Source organism: Cicer arietinum, chromosome 8, assembly GCF_000331145.2.
Source record: "Cicer arietinum cultivar CDC Frontier isolate Library 1 chromosome 8, Cicar.CDCFrontier_v2.0, whole genome shotgun sequence".
Classification (NCBI taxonomy): Eukaryota; Viridiplantae; Streptophyta; class Magnoliopsida; order Fabales; family Fabaceae; genus Cicer; species Cicer arietinum.
Window position 1 is genome coordinate 2,487,375 of NC_021167.2, and position 19,457 is coordinate 2,506,831.

At 28.9% G+C, this 19,457-nt stretch overlaps 2 protein-coding genes across 2 annotated transcripts; one reads left to right on the top strand and one right to left on the bottom strand.

The window, feature by feature from the left end:
* Positions 1–4,813: 4,813 nt before the first annotated feature.
* LOC101507245 (phosphatidylserine decarboxylase proenzyme 1, mitochondrial) lies at positions 4,814–11,449 on the bottom strand. The gene is made up of 12 exons (XM_004511648.4): positions 10,858–11,449; positions 10,423–10,514; positions 9,977–10,030; positions 9,815–9,880; positions 9,296–9,356; positions 9,027–9,136; positions 8,678–8,925; positions 7,908–8,014; positions 6,782–6,849; positions 6,002–6,079; positions 5,567–5,689; positions 4,814–5,212 (listed from the first exon to the last, which is right to left on the bottom strand). The coding sequence occupies exons 1-12, from the start codon at positions 11,003–11,005 to the stop codon at positions 5,051–5,053; spliced, it is 1,317 nt and encodes a 438-aa protein (XP_004511705.1). The 5' UTR covers positions 11,006–11,449; the 3' UTR covers positions 4,814–5,050.
* Positions 11,450–17,316: 5,867 nt separating this feature from the next.
* Positions 17,317–19,193, top strand: LOC101507989 (small ribosomal subunit protein eS12y-like). The gene is made up of 5 exons (XM_004511649.4): positions 17,317–17,444; positions 17,534–17,569; positions 18,344–18,644; positions 18,797–18,862; positions 18,949–19,193. The coding sequence occupies exons 2-5, from the start codon at positions 17,562–17,564 to the stop codon at positions 19,006–19,008; spliced, it is 435 nt and encodes a 144-aa protein (XP_004511706.1). The 5' UTR covers positions 17,317–17,444; positions 17,534–17,561; the 3' UTR covers positions 19,009–19,193.
* Positions 19,194–19,457: the final 264 nt, after the last annotated feature.

The following is a 19,457-nucleotide window of genomic DNA, read 5'->3' on the forward strand; positions in this document are numbered from 1 at the left end:
ACATTTTTTAATTATTATATTTTGTATTTTGACTCAAAATCATATATTTGTTGGCCTTTTTTAATGATTTAATCATATGAGGCTACGTAAAGAGTTCAGCCTATAAATTATTTTAGAGATATCTATATGACCTATTTAAAGTTCTTGTTGAAAAATAGATTATCATATATGTCATACTTTCTAGTTTCAAAAAGGTCATGTTATACTTAAAAAAAATTCCATATATGTTATATATTAGAATTAGACTTTATAAAACTCGATTGAAGTTACACATTTTTGAAGCCATACTTATTGAAAGAAGTTTTGTTCAGCCCATAAACTTAGTTTAAATGTATTGCGCTAATTAAGTTAATTTCCAACTGCATATGCAATATCCCAAGAGTCAAGAAGAAATATTTTATTAACTTTTTTATGTACTATACATACTATCACAACACATAGAATATTTACAACTCTTATTTTTCACATAGTTTTTAAATAAATAAAAAATACAACCTTTCATGTGAAGTAATATATCTATATATACTATAAAATAGTATGAATGTAATTTTTTGTTTATTATGTATCCAAAAATAATAATTTTTTGTTTATTTTTCTATAAATTCTCTACTCTGAATACGAACAACTCTCTCAGTAAAAATTTAAATATTGATTTCACTAAGTTGTGAAAGATTAATATATTTCACTAAGTTGTGAAAGATTAATATATTTCACTAAACTTATTTTTTGTTGGTCTTTTTTATCTTAACTATGATTTTTGTGAGTAAAGATTTTAAATAATCTATAATAAATTCAACCGGTATATAAATGCAAAGTCTGATATAATAACTAAGTAGATCTTAATAATAAATTTTTTGGTACAATTAAATTGTTTTTTTTTTTTCTTTCTATATACTTGTTGTAATTGTGTTTAAATAAGATGTTGATGGTGAAATCCTTTGTACAACTAATGCCTTTACTAAACCGAAAAGTTATTTGACTTTTTGATTTTTGGCATAATGTAAAGGAATAAATTGACTTACTGATAAGTAAGAAGCTTAATTTTGCTGTACGGTTACTTATTTTCAATAATTCGAAGAATTCAAAAAAATTATTACATCAAGAAAAATCAGCCGATGATTTTTATTAATGCATATTTAGTTACTTTTTTTTTTACAAATTTAATTATATTTTTATCTATTTATTTTATCACATTTCCAAAAATATTTATTCTTTTTAGAATTAAAATTTTAGTTCATATTTGTTGTAATTTTGATGTCAATCTATATTTTTTGCATAAAAAACAGTGATATGACAAATTTTTAAATGATTCTATTATTAAACCTGATGATAATGAAAAATATAGGAAAAATTATATATATCCACATCATCCAGTATCAAAATAGCATATTTAAAAATAATAAAAACATTTTCTATAATTAAAAATAAATGACAAAAAAAAAGTAATGAATTTGCAAAAATAAAATATTTATTTTGTAATTTATTTTTAATTTCTAATCATGTTTTTGTTATTTTTAAATGTGTCATTTTAATATCTTACTAGGTGGATAAATATAAATTTATATGTATTTTGACACGTCAACATATTTAATATCATGTCATTTAAAATCATGTATCGTCATTTTTGGATCAAAAATTTAATTTTAAATTAAAATTTTATTAAATGTGATATTCGGAGACTCAAAATTTTGATTTAAAAAGAAGAATTTCAAAATATGTGTAACTGAAAATAAATAATATTAGATTTTATATACAATTTTTAAAATAATATTTCTTCTAAATTTGATTTCTTAACAAAGGTTTTTAGAGTACTAGTTAATATTTACATAAATTTATTTCTCCAAGATTTAAAGTTAAAATGTGAAAATTTTATTTACTTTTAGCGTCATAAAAAAGTTATATATTTTTGTGGTAACAAATTTTTGTTGAAATGTGTATTTCTTTAATATAGTTTTTTTTTTTAAATGAATACATTTTAAGTATCTGATTTAAGATAAAATTTAAATTAATGGTCTGATTTGTGGAAACAACTTGAAATAGTCCAACAATTCTACATCTATATTAATTAAGGGGTTTAAACTTTATAATATATTTTTTTTTCGCTACATGATAAGAAAAATGAAAAGAGAAGACTAATCTAACTTCTAACAAAAGATACTCATAAGACATCTGCTCAAAAAGGCATATGAGACAAGAGAGGAGTTCATAGACAACAACCAAATAATTTAAGTTGTTAGCTCTTAATTTAGTAAGAATACCAGCCAAATAAGGGTGAAGTTTATAATAGAGTAATAAACATAAACTGAGATATTAAGAAAATAATAGTAAAAATTATGCATGCATCTTATTATTATTATTTACGAATAATGGCTTTTAATAGTTCTTGCCTAAATTCTATCAAATTTTCGATTGTATTTTGATGTTCTCAGTCTTTTGTTTTTTTGATAAAAGATGCTCTTAGTCTTGTCCAAGAGGTACTTTGTACCATCATAAATGTAAATGTTAATTCACACAATGTTAGATCAGGATTTTTATTTATACATCTCACTTTAAAAAAAATATATTATTTTAAAATAATATATCAAAATATTTTTTTTATTTTTTATTTTTAGAATATTAGGATGTCACTTCTTATAAATGCGACTACATTAAATATTAGGATGTCACTTCTTTTGAATAGTTCGGATGTCACTTTTTAGGAATGCGACATCTTTCTACATATTTTACTCTCTCTTATTTTTAATATTAATTGATAAAATACATAAATAATAATAAAAATATTAATTATTAATTAATAATAATATAAAATTAATTAAAATTAGTAAAAAAAGTTATAGAAATTTAATAGAGTTGTCATTAATATTCAGACAATATTTTTTATTAAGATCGATTAATTGATATAGTGTCATATTTTATTCCTAATGTTTATTTTATTTATAATATAAATAAATATATCTTTTTTTGGTTTAAAAAGAAACAAAATTTGAGTATATCAAAGAGGAAAAAAACGTGTTAGTTTAATCAATTATATACATACTAATTTATATTTTAATAAATAAAATTAATCACAATATAAGAGAGAGTTGACATAAAATAGGAGAAAACTCTTAATTTATTTGTAATGCCACATAGTAGTTAACAAGTAAATAGATTACAAAATAAGATTATTGTTAAAATATTATATCATGTACTTTTCTTTAGTTCAAGATATACTCAAATTCTTTTTCTTTTCAAGAAAAAGGAAAATTAGATAATAATATAATAACTAAAAAATACATTAAAAGACCATAGTGTATAACTATTTATAATTCAAAGAGTATAGACTAGAATCAAAAACTTCTAATTAATTTTTTTTAATAAAAAGATGTGGTTTAGAGTAACTTCAAATAAAAAATAATAATTTTAATAAATAGAATTTTTAGTAAATTAGTTTTAAAAGTATAATATTTTGAAAAAAAAATTAAAGTGGATTTTAGATACGAAAAAAAATCCGATAAATCATGCGGTGTAAAAAGACTTTAAAAAAACTTCCTGAAAGTTAAGTATTACTTCAAACTTAATTTCTTTTGATTTTCCCCCTTTACAGAACAAAATTATGCAAAGGTCACTATTAATGAACAGTTATCGTGACAACAACAGGCATTGGAATTCAGTGGGGCCATTTGAAATGTTGTTGTCGAACCATTTGTTGAATTAGAATGTGTCGATGTTGGGATGGAGAGGTTCTATCGTGCGAGTTAGGATCACATATTCATGTGACAATGTCTCAAACACAATTTAATTGGATGGGTGTAAGATATGCATCTTTAACCTAAGATACCTTGAAATTTCCTTCCTACCTAACAGATATTCGCATCTGACCACAAATTTCATGTTTAAAGCGTATACTCCACTAGCCTTTCATTTTTTTTATTTTTTTTATCCTTTTTGGTCAACTTCAAGTCCACAAATGACTTTATAAGTTCCATAAATCATGTTAGATGCTCCTGCCTACTACTGTAGGCTGCAGTACAGTATTTTCCAAGTAATTATATTTGATATTATTTAACGAAGACAATATTTATTTTTGGTTTTAATCGTCCAATTTCTAAGAGAAACCTCTTATAGTAATTTAGATTTCATTCGAAAAGTACGATTTCATTCGAATATTGTTCCTAACTTAATTTGAACTCTAATTATTCGGAATAACTCGTTTTTAAGTGAAACTTGTTAATTATTTAAGTCAAATCATTTAGATTAACAAAAATAATATTAGATAATTATTGAAAAATATTTGTTATCTTAAAAACAAAACAATAGTTTCTTTTGACGATAAAATTATGAATTATACAATACGAGACAAAACAATAATTAAAATACTTCTAATTCTCAATAAAATATAATGTTATAGAAACATTTACAATTATTCTTTTGTTTTTAAATCTTAACTCAACTGACAAATTATGAAATTGTTAAATTGAATTGGATTCAAATCCGAAACCTTGCAATTGTATGTAAGTGTCTGATGGTAATTATATCATGTCTATAACAAAAATGCATTTATTTGATACATAAAATTGAAATGCTTTTAAGTGTCCCCAACTTTTTTTGGTCGTGACTATTATATATTCTTTCTATTATAATAAAGGATTCATCTGGTCAACTTGGGTGCTACATTTCCTCCATTTGCCACTTAAACTCTCATGTTTTCAAAATTGCACTTTCAGACAATACAAAATTAGTGATTTTTCTAAATATATCCCCGGACCGAGTCTGCAAACCAAAGATAGATGCAATTATAAGAAGAGTTTATTTTCCATCGACCCAAGAAATATGAATAAATGTTAATGGTGGGAACTGACATCCACAAATATTTATCAACGTAAAAAACACGCTGCATCTGTAGTATCACGTTTTTTTAATGATAAATAACATTATACTATAACTATTAATATTGTGCCAAGTTTTCGAATATAATACTTAAGTTAGAATGTCGACAATAAGTTGGAAATGTAAACCTAGGGAAGAGTACATTCTCAAATGTAATGAACGGCAGACAAAATTAACATGGTCACGAACTATGCCGCCTTCCTAGAGCCTCACCAACTCGTATTCTATCCCCACATTTGACAGAGAAATTGAACTCTTGTGATGAATTTCCCTCATGAAGCAGTTTTGAGATTGGAGCTTCAAAAACAAGCACAACCGTTGATCCCATGTTGAAGGCACCTAACTGGGGATCAAGAAAAAAAAATGAATTACATTATGCCAAATCTACTACCTTTTGTCCCTTATTATAAACACATTTTTTTATAAAAAAAAAATCCCAAAATATAAGTTGCATTTCAAATTTCTAGATACATTTACTATTTTATTTTTTCCAAATATATCCATAATTAATCTACCAAGTGTCTTAGAAAATGAAAAGTAAAAGTTGAACACAATCCTATAAAAAAACAGTATTTTAGGAACACTAGTAGTTTGAGTACCATAAATAGAAAACGAAATTCAACAGCACCTCCACAAACTATATAACAGTGAATCAAGCACAGAACTTCTAAAAGACAAATTAGATCACATTTCTAACCTCATCTCCTTTCTTGAGTGCTCTACCAACACCTTCACAATCATAGACACGTTCTTCAGGAGGTTCTGAATGTAGTGACTTCTTCCTTGGCTTGTTTGTCTGAAGTTCGGGTTCGATGAAAAGCTGCCATGAAAACGATAGAGTTTAAACTGAAGTCATCAATGAAAAAGCCAGTAATGACAGGATATTAGTAAATCTAGGTACATACAAGTCATCCCAGCCAATGGGTTATCTTTGAATATTGGGTCCGCTGGCATTTATTTTTCAGTAGGATTCGCAATACTAATAACTATTTTAGTCATTTAGCAATTGTTTTTGCTTTTTTCTTAACAAATTTTTAGCTTGTTAAAAAAATAGGTATAGTGGAAGTTGCTTTTGTTTATACCAAGTCCGTTAGAGTACTACTATTACATCATAGAGGAACTGTTGACAAACCTCAATTGACCCAATATTTGTGGCGCCAACGGCAGCAAGCGCCATAAACCCTTCTTGCCATACACCTTCAAGAATAACCTGAACATTTTTTGGCGAAAGAATTTAATTAGAGCTGAATCAAACTGATCAAAAATTGTAAAAGTAAATAACATTCAGGGCAAAATAAAGGTAAAGGTTCTGTGTGATGAATTTATTTATAAAGGACTTACTAACTATTGAACTGTTTATCCTATTATAAAGTGGTGAATGATTGACCATTTTATGACAGGATTCACCTCTAGGTTAATAGGTTATTCTTAATAAATAAGTTCATCCCCTGGTATTCGATGGTAATTCTCCCAAAATAAAAGCAAGACAAGTGCATAACAAAAAAGGAAAACTTCAAGGAGTTTATATGTAGTACTCAGTAATCTATACAGAATTCTGTTCCTACCTAGAACTAAAACTTGTAATAAATTATTTCAAATGAAAAAAATAGGGAAACTAGGCGATAGAGTCGCTTGTACTACTAATACAAGGGAATTGATTTATTTTATTTTTCAGCTAACAGATTATTTTCTTTAAGGGGAAAAAAGATTTCTTGGTAAAATTGTAGATCAATGTGCCCTTGCGGCATAACTCAAGCAAAGAAAGTGGAAGGAATTAAGGTAGAAGTCTCAAGTTCAACTTTTATTCAAACCGCAAAAATAGATAAATAGAAACATGAGGCCTTGACAGGAATGCAAATAGAAGATAGACACAATACTCTCTCATTGACCATGGAAACAAGATATAAATTACCCTCTCGTTCTCAATATAGAGGTTTCTGATTGTTCTTGTAGCACGTTCGTTCACAGGATAAAGATTGCCTGCAACAAAAACAGTAAATCAAACAGATAATAAGAATATAATAAACTATATAAAAATCAACTAGTATGCTGCATGAAAATCAATATATGCTAAACTTGAAAATCTACAGTTCTATTACATCATTTTCACCTTCTGGTTCCAATAATTATTTTCATAATATACAGAGTGAAAAGGCAGTTCTCATTTGCAGAAATGAATAAAGCACTTATCCACCTTCAACCCAAATCCTCCAATTGTACCCATCAGTAATTAAACATCAAAGGTGTCGTGGGGAGAAAAAGGAAAAACAGTTAGAAATGAAGAAGCCACATAAGCAAGTTGTGATGAAGCTTTTGTTGTTTCTTTGGGAGGTATGTTCCTAATGATTGCTGGTAGAAATTACTTGGCAATCTCATTACACAGAAGAGTTCACAACTATGTAAAGAATTGAATTCTCTTCAAATCGTATATGAAGAATTAATATGGGAAGGAAATTTTTGCCAACATTCCTTCTAGAACGAGTTTATGATATAACTCAAGTCCGTGAAAGCCTACTCTGAAAAACTAGTCAATTCGATGGAAAAGTGCATGGCTTAAGTACCACAATGAACCTATTTCTTTGCAAAACACAGGACATGACATTGCATACCCTTTTGAAAGTCAATGTTAACTATAGCCACTTTAGGCATCCACTAAGCATGGTGTTAAGACTTAGAGATATAATAAAATAAAAAACCTTGTGTGTCTTTACGAAACAGCTTAAGCTTTTGGAATAGTCAGTTATGAAATGGCATTAGAGCCTTTATAACCAAATAATTTAGAGTTCAATCTTAACTGTCCTGAATCCTCATTATTCAAATAAATACAAAGTTCAATTTCAGTATAAAGTAGATGGGCTTGTGCATTATTCACAAATCAGCCCAAGAGGGTCTTGCGTGAAAGAACATACTAGAGGTATAATACAAAACCATTCATGTGTCATTGTATCTTCGCCTAAGAACTTAAACTTGAAACAGATTAACACGAGGTGTAAATCTTAATTTGCTGGACTGTTAAAGATTTGCATGAGATGATTTACCAGAAAAATGTCTGCGTACAAGAATATTCCAGTCAGTAGGGGAATGTATCCGATGGTAATCTCCAGGCTTTAAGTAAATCACACAGTAAAATAGGCCTTTCTTTGGGCTGCAATGGAAAATGACTGTCACACATTTCATTTAGTTTATGTGGTAATAAATATTCAGCAGAAATATGGGTTTTATAAGACATCTCAATGCAAAATAATAATATGCGTTTGGGGTAAAAATGTAACATTTATGGTAATAGATATAAAGAATACCAAAATGAAATGCACACCTCTGAACCATGTCAAGCAATAAAAGTGCTGAAAACAAATTTTCTTGTGTAGTTTGAACTTTGAACTACTATTAAGTTTGCTTTATAAATTGTAAAATAATAGTGAGAAGAACAATACAGAAAGAGAAGTCGGGCTTCTTGAAAGATGACGGGAAAGAACTTTAAAATTGTAAAAGAAAAAGAAAAATTTCTCATTATAAAGCTTTTATGTCACCTTCAGGCCTCTTATCCTGTTTAGTCAAATCAATCCTGGTTTCTATCACAGATAGGAAGCAAGCTTGCAAAATCATAGTTCATAAGTTTAAAACCTACATGAATTTTAAAACATACAAAAATTTCTATCAAATGTGTCATGAAAAATATAACAGTAGATGCATGATTAGAATTTACGGTTTTCTTTAATAACCATTCTATTGAAATACAAATGCTCACAAACCAAATGAATTAAGACATTGGCAGCAGAAGAAAATCATAACTACATCAACAAATTACCACGATGATGTTGGGTCCCAAACTTTTGGAGAAGCTAATGAAACTCTCCACCATGATTTCTTGCTCTTTTCAGTAATTGTTATTGATTCGCTGTGCTCCTCTTGCACATTGCTATCAGCTGTTGGAAGGAAAGAGCTTGCACCAAGAAGGGAAAAAACAGGATATGAAAACCCTTTAACTTGTTCAATCATTGCCCCTGCTCCTTTCAACTCTCCAAATCTTAAGATTGTACCGTCCACAGGACTGACCTGCAGGAAAAAAAATGGTCAAGCAAGTTATGTATCAACTATCAACAACAAATAGTACAAATAAAGATGTTTGAGCTTGCCAAATAGATGTTACCAGTTACCAGACATTGTGGATCAGCATCGATAGGCCTGGAACCTTCTTTCAAAGCACGAGCAAAAAATTCCCTTAGAGATGTATACTTGTCCAGGGGTAAAGCAGCTTCTTCTAAATCTGAGATGTGATTAGGAATTAGGATCGTGTTGACACATATTTGAAAGCATAGTTTATCGCTAACAATTTTTTCCAGTTTAATTGCATGGTGACTATACAAGCTTATTACTGTGAAATGAAGAAATGTTAACATTAAAAAGAAAGGCATAACTACAATACTTGAATGGAATGCCCGAGCCCAAGCTCTGTATACATGTGGCCTTAACCACACTGGTATTTCCTGAAAATTTATGTAAAATCGTATATAAATAAATAATATAATGTGTAGGAAATATAAGACTATCTATCGACAATGGAAACTGTAAATTATTTTCAAGTTTAATAGAGTCATACTTGTATTGATAAAAGGAGATAGAAAAAGAATATACATAATATAAATATACTTTAAGTCTTAAAAATTTTGATATATTACTTTTTATCTCTTCGTACTTTCGTTTTTGGAGCTCTGCCCTGCTTTTCCTCCTTTATCATGTACTTTCTTTCCTTTCCTTCTAATAGTACTTTTTTTCATACATTAAATGTTTATTTGTATTTCTTCATTAGGTTTCTTATAGCTACATTATTTCCAATATTGTTTCTCTGAGCAATACACGGGGAACACAATTGCAAACAAAAAATAAAACAGCTTAATGGATATGTGTTAAAGAAGGGTATTCAAAGACTGAGTTGACTTCTTACCATGCTAGTCAAATGTCCCCAGCATCTAGAAATTGATCGTAGCGGCAGTAATCTAAAAAATGAAGCCTAGTTTTGACAAGGACATAACACAAAGGTCTGAATAAGTTTAAAGATAAACACTTTAGGGAGGAGAAATAATTTTGGGGCGAGTAAAAATCATACCTTCACATCAGGTTGGAACTCCAACTCAATTCCTTTTTCCCGCATATCTTCAGTCTGCCACAAAGGATAAACAAGTTTTCTTATAGAGATTATCAAATATTAAAATATAAAGCGGCAATCAAGCAAGAGATAACATGAGAAGGAAATCCAATAAGTGAAGCTAAACACCCTAAAAAATTCCAGAATCATGATTGAAAACACAGTTCAATGTGTAGCACAAAAAGAAGGCCTAGCACATAGCATTTTTGTTTTTCTTAATATATGCTCTAATGTTATAGCGTCCTAGAACAATCTATGTATAAGAAAAAGGAATGACCTAATGGCAATGATTAATCACCGTCATAGAAGACTACAAATCGATAAACCAGCAAATAAAATAAACCTCAAGTAGCATGTGAGACTTGTTTAATTTAAGCATAAAAATAGATATTTTGTAGAAGCTGCACCTTCTTATCATCATACATTCGTCTGGCATGGAGAGCACCAAGCATAAGTATCGTAGCAACTGTTGCACCAGGTAAAAGAAAAGAAGAATCCCCTGCACACACTCACATCAATAAGCTCAAAGCTTCTCAAAATCGATAATACATACATATATATTGCATGTTTGAACTAAGGTGAGTTTGGCAGAATCATAGTATGTAACTTCCACAAGATATCATCGTCACCCTAATTTTGTCAAACTCAAACTCACTGTGAATCGAAACACGCACATAAAATATAAGAATCACAAATTATATATTCCAATCAGGTTTAGTAGTAGTATTTTGAAAATCGAGTTGAATTTGTAGAGTAGAAGATTGGTTGATAATTAATTGTTTAGCATTGAATGGGATTAAGGGAGTGTTGAGTGGAGAAGCAGTGAAGTTAAAATAACTAACCTTGAGAGTTTCCGTTACCGCCATTGATAGAAGGACGAGCTTGAGGGGCTAGAAACTTTTTGGCGAAGGAAGTGAAGGGTTTAGTGTGGGTTAGGAAACGAATTTGGTAACGGAGTATAAGAAACCTGTGCGAAACCCTTGGTTTCATTTTCACAATTTGCAGAGTAAGAGGACAACGCTCAATTGCTTGCGTTGCGATGGTCTGAAACGTATACTATACCTGCTACGCTTCGGCGCTCTCTTCAATTGCAAATCTCAAGTACCTGTAAATTACTGGAGTAGTATTTTTTTTCTTTTTTGGAGATAAATTAGTATGTTTTTTAATCTTTAGATTCATTTTAAGTTTTGTCTAATGTGTAAAAATTTCACACATAAAGTTGACATCTTAATTTATCTAACTAAACAATACCAAAACGTAAAATCTAACAAATTTTGTAATTAGGAAAACTTGATCTAATTTTAAAGAAATCAAAAGCAATAAACTCATAAATAGTATTTCATCACATAAATCCAACATTAAGAGTAATATAATTGACAAGCTGATTAGCACATGCTTTATCCTCCCACTAAATCTGAGAACAATAAAAGTGCATTCGACATGTAAAGAAAACATAATTCAACTATTTATTATGGAATTTTCGAAGAATGAGTTTCACATTAAAAAAATCTATAATAACCAAACAAGAATTACACTGCAGCCAAATACAAAACTTAATAGTTTTTATAGGTGATTTCAGTTGCAATAATAGAAGCATAAGTATCGTAGCAACTGTTGCACCAGGTAAAAGAAAAGAAGAATCCCCTGCACACACTCACATCAATAAGCTCAAAGCTTCTCAAAATCGATAATACATACATATATATTGCATGTTTGAACTAAGGTGAGTTTGGCAGAATCATAGTATGTAACTTCCACAAGATATCATCGTCACCCTAATTTTGTCAAACTCAAACTCACTGTGAATCGAAACACGCACATAAAATATAAGAATCACAAATTATATATTCCAATCAGGTTTAGTAGTAGTATTTTGAAAATCGAGTTGAATTTGTAGAGTAGAAGATTGGTTGATAATTAATTGTTTAGCATTGAATGGGATTAAGGGAGTGTTGAGTGGAGAAGCAGTGAAGTTAAAATAACTAACCTTGAGAGTTTCCGTTACCGCCATTGATAGAAGGACGAGCTTGAGGGGCTAGAAACTTTTTGGCGAAGGAAGTGAAGGGTTTAGTGTGGGTTAGGAAACGAATTTGGTAACGGAGTATAAGAAACCTGTGCGAAACCCTTGGTTTCATTTTCACAATTTGCAGAGTAAGAGGACAACGCTCAATTGCTTGCGTTGCGATGGTCTGAAACGTATACTATACCTGCTACGCTTCGGCGCTCTCTTCAATTGCAAATCTCAAGTACCTGTAAATTACTGGAGTAGTATTTTTTTTCTTTTTTGGAGATAAATTAGTATGTTTTTTAATCTTTAGATTCATTTTAAGTTTTGTCTAATGTGTAAAAATTTCACACATAAAGTTGACATCTTAATTTATCTAACTAAACAATACCAAAACGTAAAATCTAACAAATTTTGTAATTAGGAAAACTTGATCTAATTTTAAAGAAATCAAAAGCAATAAACTCATAAATAGTATTTCATCACATAAATCCAACATTAAGAGTAATATAATTGACAAGCTGATTAGCACATGCTTTATCCTCCCACTAAATCTGAGAACAATAAAAGTGCATTCGACATGTAAAGAAAACATAATTCAACTATTTATTATGGAATTTTCGAAGAATGAGTTTCACATTAAAAAAATCTATAATAACCAAACAAGAATTACACTGCAGCCAAATACAAAACTTAATAGTTTTTATAGGTGATTTCAGTTGCAATAATAGCACCTATAATTTATGCATAAAAAGCATTAGTCATACCAATATGAAGAGAAAAACAAAGTCAAAAGTTGTTGCATTACCGTCACGAAAAATACAATAGAAAACAAACTCAAAGTTGTTGCATTACTATCACTAAAAATACAATAGCAGCAACAATGTGTACTTTAGTGATCCCATCTCACAACTAGTATTTTTAATTTTAATAGTAATTATGGTTAAAGTTAACAAATGTTTTTAATTATCTAATAATTATAATTAACTGTTTTTGTAACAATATGATCCCTGGCTTGATTGTATATGAACATTTACACTGTGTGTGTAAAATAAATCCATCTATATGCATTAAACTTTTAATTTTTTTAGTAAAAGAACTTTTAATTTATATATATATATTCAATCAAGTTATATTGTATTAGAATGATATATAAATTTTAAATATCTTTTAATATTTTTGTTTAATAAATGTTATTTTTTAAAACAAGTTATATTAGAAGGACATCTTATAACATCCCAACTAGACATGTCAAAACGGACTACTCAACCTATTTACTGTCGGTCTTACGAGTTGCAGACTTTTTTGGACCGGATAAAAAAGTCATGTTTTAATATAGGATGTTATTTAAAAATAATAATTATTATTATGCGAGTTATCCGATACTCATACGGACTAACCATAATGGGTAACGGGTTTATTCAGACCGGACTCAAAAGCTCTAAAAAAATTTGGATTGAAATTACTAGACTCAAACCCTGTGTTTTAGCGAGCTGGACGGGCGGATCCATTCGGGCTAGCTCATTTTGAGAGCTCTAATCCCAACAGTAAAAATGATCATTTACAACAATTCAAAATTATTATTGTTATAAAATGACAAAAAGAAAAAAGGGATAAAAGTCAAAATCCTAGAAAAACATAAAAAAATTATGAACTTGATAAACGTCACTCTATTATAAATAAACTTATCACAAATAATATCAGAAATAGTGTAACATTATAAGTCTCTTCGACCCAAATGTGACATTGTTAGCTCCCTTCGACCCACACCCAAAACAAAATTAATTATATATATATATATATATTTTAACGATATTTGTCTTTTAAAAAACATAAATTTTCACTATAACTATATTTAATTACACAAATATATAGTGTTTTAAGATACAACCCAACCCTAAACTATTTCCATACCAACATAATTGGTCTTTGAGCAACTAAAATAAACGAGTATTTTTATTTATTTATTTGATAAAAAACGAGTAGAAATATTTAAAATTCCATTCAAAAGCCTTGTGCAGCGCTGCCTCTCCGTGCGCTCTTGCAAATTGCATTTAGCTAGCTGGTATATCCCGTGCTTCAAATCAACTACGAATAATGTTTTTACTCGAAAACTGTTTTTAGAAATTATTTTTTATTTTACTCTTTTTAAAATAAAAAAATCAAAACAATTCGAAATATATTTTGCTTTTCATTTGTACTCCAAACAATCAATACTAAAAAAAGAGGCGGAAAACATGTCAGCATTCTTTGTAATTATTGTAAAGTTTATTGTATGTTTTTTTCAACCGAATATTTTACATGCATTTCACATTTCACGTTAACCTTCTATTATAATAGATACAAGTGTTTTGGAATAATAATGGGATTTAGTTCAATTTATTTATTTTTTTCCTTTTAAAATCTCATTTGCTTTTTAATTATTAAAACAGTTTTGTTTAAAAAAATTTCAAATATTTAATATAATAATTAACAAGTATACGATTTTTGATAAAATAGTAAAAATATTAAATCTGCGATAGTTGTAATTTATTAGTCAATTAATTTAAAACAAATTAAATTAAAAAAAGAGTTTAGTTAATTTTAATTAGATTATAAAAAACTTATGTTGTAGTGTATTTGCACTGTTTAAACATTTTTTCTCAATGAATCAATTGTGTATTAGTTAAATTATTATATTTCAAAAAATATATCTTTTTTTTTACTTTTTATTGTTAAATATAAAAAATAGATTAGATTCAAATTAGTTTTTTTTTATTCTAATCTTTAAAATTATTTAGTATTTCATCACATAAATCCAACATTAAGAGTAATATAATTGACAAGCTGATTAGCACATGCTTTATCCTCCCACTAAATCTGAGAACAATAAAAGTGCATTCGACATGTAAAGAAAACATAATTCAACTATTTATTATGGAATTTTCGAAGAATGAGTTTCACATTAAAAAAATCTATAATAACCAAACAAGAATTACACTGCAGCCAAATACAAAACTTAATAGTTTTTATAGGTGATTTCAGTTGCAATAATAGCACCTATAATTTATGCATAAAAAGCATTAGTCATACCAATATGAAGAGAAAAACAAAGTCAAAGTTGTTGCATTGCCATCACGAAAAATACAATACAAAACAAACTCAAAGTTGTTGCATTACTATCACGAAAAATACAATAGCAGCACCAATGTGTACTTTAGTCATCCCATCTCACAACTAGTATTTTTAATTTTAATAGTAATTATGGTTAATGTTAACAAATGTTTTTAATTATCTAATAATTATAATTAACTGTTTTTGTAACAATATGATCCCTGGCTTGATTGTATATGAACATTTACACTGTGTGTGTAAAATAAATCCATCTATATGCATTAAACTTTTAATTTTTTTAGTAAAAGAACTTTTAATTTATATATATATATTCAATCAAGTTATATTGTATTAGAATGATATATAAATTTTAAATATCTTTTAATATTTTTGTTTAATAAATGTTATTTTTTAAAGCAAGTTATATTAGAAGGACATCTTATAGCATCCCAACTAGACATGTCAAAACGGACTACTCAACCTATTTACTATCGGTCTTACGGGTTGCAGACTTTTTTGGACCGGATAAAAAAGTCCTGTTTTAATATAAGATGTTAAAATAATATCCGAGTTCGGGTCTAGACAGGCTGTGGGTTTGGCGGGGTAGCTCACATATTTTTTATTTTTTATTTAATTATATTTTTAATTTTTTTGCAACTCTTTTAATTTAAAAATTTTCTTCATGCCCATTTAAAAATAAATTAGTTCAGAATTTCTTCATGTCATATGCTGTGCCCATAGAGTCAGATGAGTGAGACCGTGAGTCTATATGTGAGAGTGCCGTCACATTTCTTTTCAAACTAGGGTTTGTTATGTCTTTGTGAATTCTTTAAAAAAAAATAAAAACTGGATCAAGTTAATTTTTGTTTGATCGAACCTTTTTTTAAGACCAATTTTACTATTTTTTTAGGATTCTACACTGCACCTCCAAGTCTAAATTTGTCACCTCTCAATAAACGTGAAAAGACAATTTTATCCTTTATAAACCTTCAATTTTTTTAACTTCTCATTTTTTCACCCTTCTTTTCAAAATATTCAAAAGTTTCTAAAGTTTCGAAATGACAATTTCCATAATTTTCAAAACTTTCAAACAATTAAAAACTTTCGAAATAGGAAAATTTCGAAACTTTACAAATTTTCGAAATGTAATTCTTGTTTCGAAAATTTCCAAATTTGGAAAATTTCAAAAGTTTCCAGATTTGAAAACATTCGAAACTTTGCAGTTTTGAAATTTTTCGAAACTTTCCAAATTTTTGAAATGTAATCCTTATTTCAAAAATTTTAAACTTCCGAAACTATCATTTTTGAAACTTATTATAAATGGTTAAAAATGTGAAAATGTGTTTTCAGGTGTCTTGAGGGGCGATAGGTTTAGTTGTGGGGGTGCATGGTGTAATCCTTATTTAAAAATAATAATTATTATTATGCGAGTTATCCGATACTCATACGGACTAACCATAATGGGTAACGAGTTTATTCGGACTGGAATCAAAAGCTCTAAAAAAATTTGGATTGAAATTATTAGACCTAAACCCTGTGTTTTAGCGAGCTGGACGGGATGACCCATTCGGGCTAGCCCATTTTGATAGCTCTAATCCCAACAGTAAAAATAATCTTTTACAACAATTCAAAACTATTATTATTATTATTATTATTATTATTATTATTATTATTATTATTATTATTATTATTATTATTATTATTGTTATAAAAGGACAAAAAGAAAAAAAGGGATAAAAGTCGAAATCCTAGAAAAACATAAAAAAAATTATGAACTTGATAAACATCACTCTATTATAAATAAACTTATCACAAATAAGATCAGAAATAGTGTAACACTATAAGTCTCTATTTTACATTACATTTTACACATGTGACATTGTTAGTTCCCTTCAACCCACACCCCAAGCAAAATTAATTATATATATATATATATATATTTTAATTATATATATATTTGTCTTTTAAAAAACATAAATTTTCACTATAACTATATTTAATTACACAATACACAAATATATAGTATTTTAAGATAAGACCCAACCTTGAACTATTTCCATACCAATATAATTGGTCTTTGAGCAACTAAAATAAACTGAGTATTTTTTATTTATTTATTTATTTAATAAAAAATGAGTAAAAATATTTAAAATGACATAAAAAAATGAGTGAAAAATATAAAAGCATTTAACCAATATTATTTATTTTTTAAAAAATTACAGACTGCAGTATATTACTACATAGTATTAATAGGAAAAGTAGGGTTTAATTTTCCATTCGAAACCTTGTGCAGCACTGCCTCTCCGTCCGCCTGCAAATCGCATTTAGCTGGTATATTCCGGACCTCTCTTCTCAACATATTTATAACCTACCTCTCTTTCATCCTCTCTCACTCTTTCGTTTCTCTTTCTGTTTTTCAGATCCCGTGCTTCAAATCAACGACGAAAAATGTCAGGGTATGCTAATTTTTCCTTTCGTTCCTTAACTCACTACTTACACACACAAATTGTTTCACGATTCAATATTAGCAAGATTCCTTAATTATTAAAGTATGTTGAGTATCTAAGGTAGTACGATATTCTATTACAGTTCAGGATAATGTTAAATAACCCATCCATGTAATTTTTTTCCTTCTCTTGCATTTATCGTCGTGCTTAAAATTGATTTTAAACGAATTCGTTTTGTAAATTTTATTCTGACGGTCTTAAATTGTGTTGAATGTAAAGTAATTTATGTTTTAGGAAAATATGAATTGAATGATAAATTTGAGGTTAGAAATCAATTATAGAGGCAAAAACTTTAAATTCTAGAAGTGTTAGAGTTGTTGTGGAGGCAAAATCAATTCTACTTAAACATGTCAAAATCAATTATAGATCTTTAGAATCAATTTTGCTACTCCAAGAGTGAAAGCAAAATAAACTTTATCTCTTAAGCAGTGCTTTTGAAAATAGGGTTAATCAATTTAACTTGATTGTTTTGATAATTGGATCTGATAGCCTCGCATTAGTAATAACTAGATGTAATTAAGAAAACAATTGAACCAAACTTATGTATTAGTACATTTTAGCATGAAAATGATTCTTCTTAAGGTTTAAGCTGCTGATAAAAAGTCTCCATACATTATTCGAGTTCTAAGCTTTTGTCCTTGTGTGTCTCATGAATAGAGTTTCCTTCACAAGTTTAAGAATCTTTGATAAGTTGCTCACTATAGAAAACTCTTTGTTCTGCAGCGAAGAAGAGGTTGTTGCAGTTGAGCCTGTTGCTGCCGCTGCTGCTGTAATTCCAGGTGAACCAATGGACATCATGACTGCTGTACAGCTTGTGCTTAGGAAGTCACGTGCTTATGGAGGTCTTGCACGAGGTCTCCATGAAGGTGCAAAAGTGATTGAGAAGCATGCTGCCCAGCTCTGTGTTCTAGCTGAAGATTGCGACCAACCGGATTATGTAAAACTGGTGAAAGCTCTCTGTGCTGAACACAATGTTAGCCTGTTGACAGTTCCAAGTGCAAAGACCCTTGGAGAGTGGGCTGGTGTAAGTGCCCTTGACCCTTTTAGTGCGTCCATTTGCTCCCAATTCCCAATTTTAGATTTGAATTTTGATTTGCTTATTGTTCTTTATTCATGCTGGCACATTCTTGTTGCATCATTTTATTTTATTGATTTTTGGAAGTTGTTTTGATGCAGTTATGCAAAATTGATTCAGAAGGAAAAGCTAGGAAGGTAACTGGCTGTTCTTGTGTTGTTGTGAAGGTATGTATTACATTTGAAATGCAAATGTTTTTGGAGTCTTGTTTCATCCTATATGTATAATTAACTAAGTATGTGCACCTCTGCAGGATTTTGGGGAGGAACACGAAGCCTATAATGTTGTTCTGCAACATGTGAAAGCTAACTGAGTTGCAATATTCATAGAGTTGTGTGTTTCAATTTGAAGTTTTTTGTATGAGTTTTGAGATTTTTGCCCCTCTTAACTATCTGCCAAGGGATTTTGATGGTTTTATGAATTAGGATGATTTAATACTTTATTCATCTTATTGCTGCTGTTACTCAAATTTGACTACATGCTCTAATTTTTCTCGAATTTGACTACATGCTCTAATTTTTCTTTGTTGTTGAGATTAATCTGCCGAGTGAATTGTCTATGCCAATCAAGTTCCAACCTAGAAGCGTAACGAGTGTACAAAATGTATGCTTAGGGGTCAACTGTTAAGCTACATATATATTGAAATGGAACCCGCACTGTAACAAGTCCAATACCAACTACGGTGGAGTACTACTACTGTTACAGCTTTTAATTGAGGAATACCTCACATTGTCCAATATTTGTGCTATAACATCTTTCTGC

What these genes read in the sequence shown, in the direction of transcription:
- LOC101507245 (XM_004511648.4), bottom strand. Translation starts at nt 11,005, where the DNA reads ATGAAACCAAGGGTTTCGCACAGGTTTCTTATACTCCGTTACCAAATT. An exon ending in GGGGACATTTGACTAGCATG is followed by an intron (nt 9,357 to 9,814) that starts GTAAGAAGTCAA and finishes ATAAATTTTCAG; the next exon opens with GAAATACCAGTGTGGTTAAG. An exon ending in ATGCTGATCCACAATGTCTG is followed by an intron (nt 8,926 to 9,026) that starts GTAACTGGTAAC and finishes TTTTTCCTGCAG; the next exon opens with GTCAGTCCTGTGGACGGTAC.
- LOC101507989 (XM_004511649.4), top strand. An exon ending in CCCTTGGAGAGTGGGCTGGT is followed by an intron (nt 18,645 to 18,796) that starts GTAAGTGCCCTT and finishes GTTTTGATGCAG; the next exon opens with TTATGCAAAATTGATTCAGA. An exon ending in GTTCTTGTGTTGTTGTGAAG is followed by an intron (nt 18,863 to 18,948) that starts GTATGTATTACA and finishes GCACCTCTGCAG; the next exon opens with GATTTTGGGGAGGAACACGA.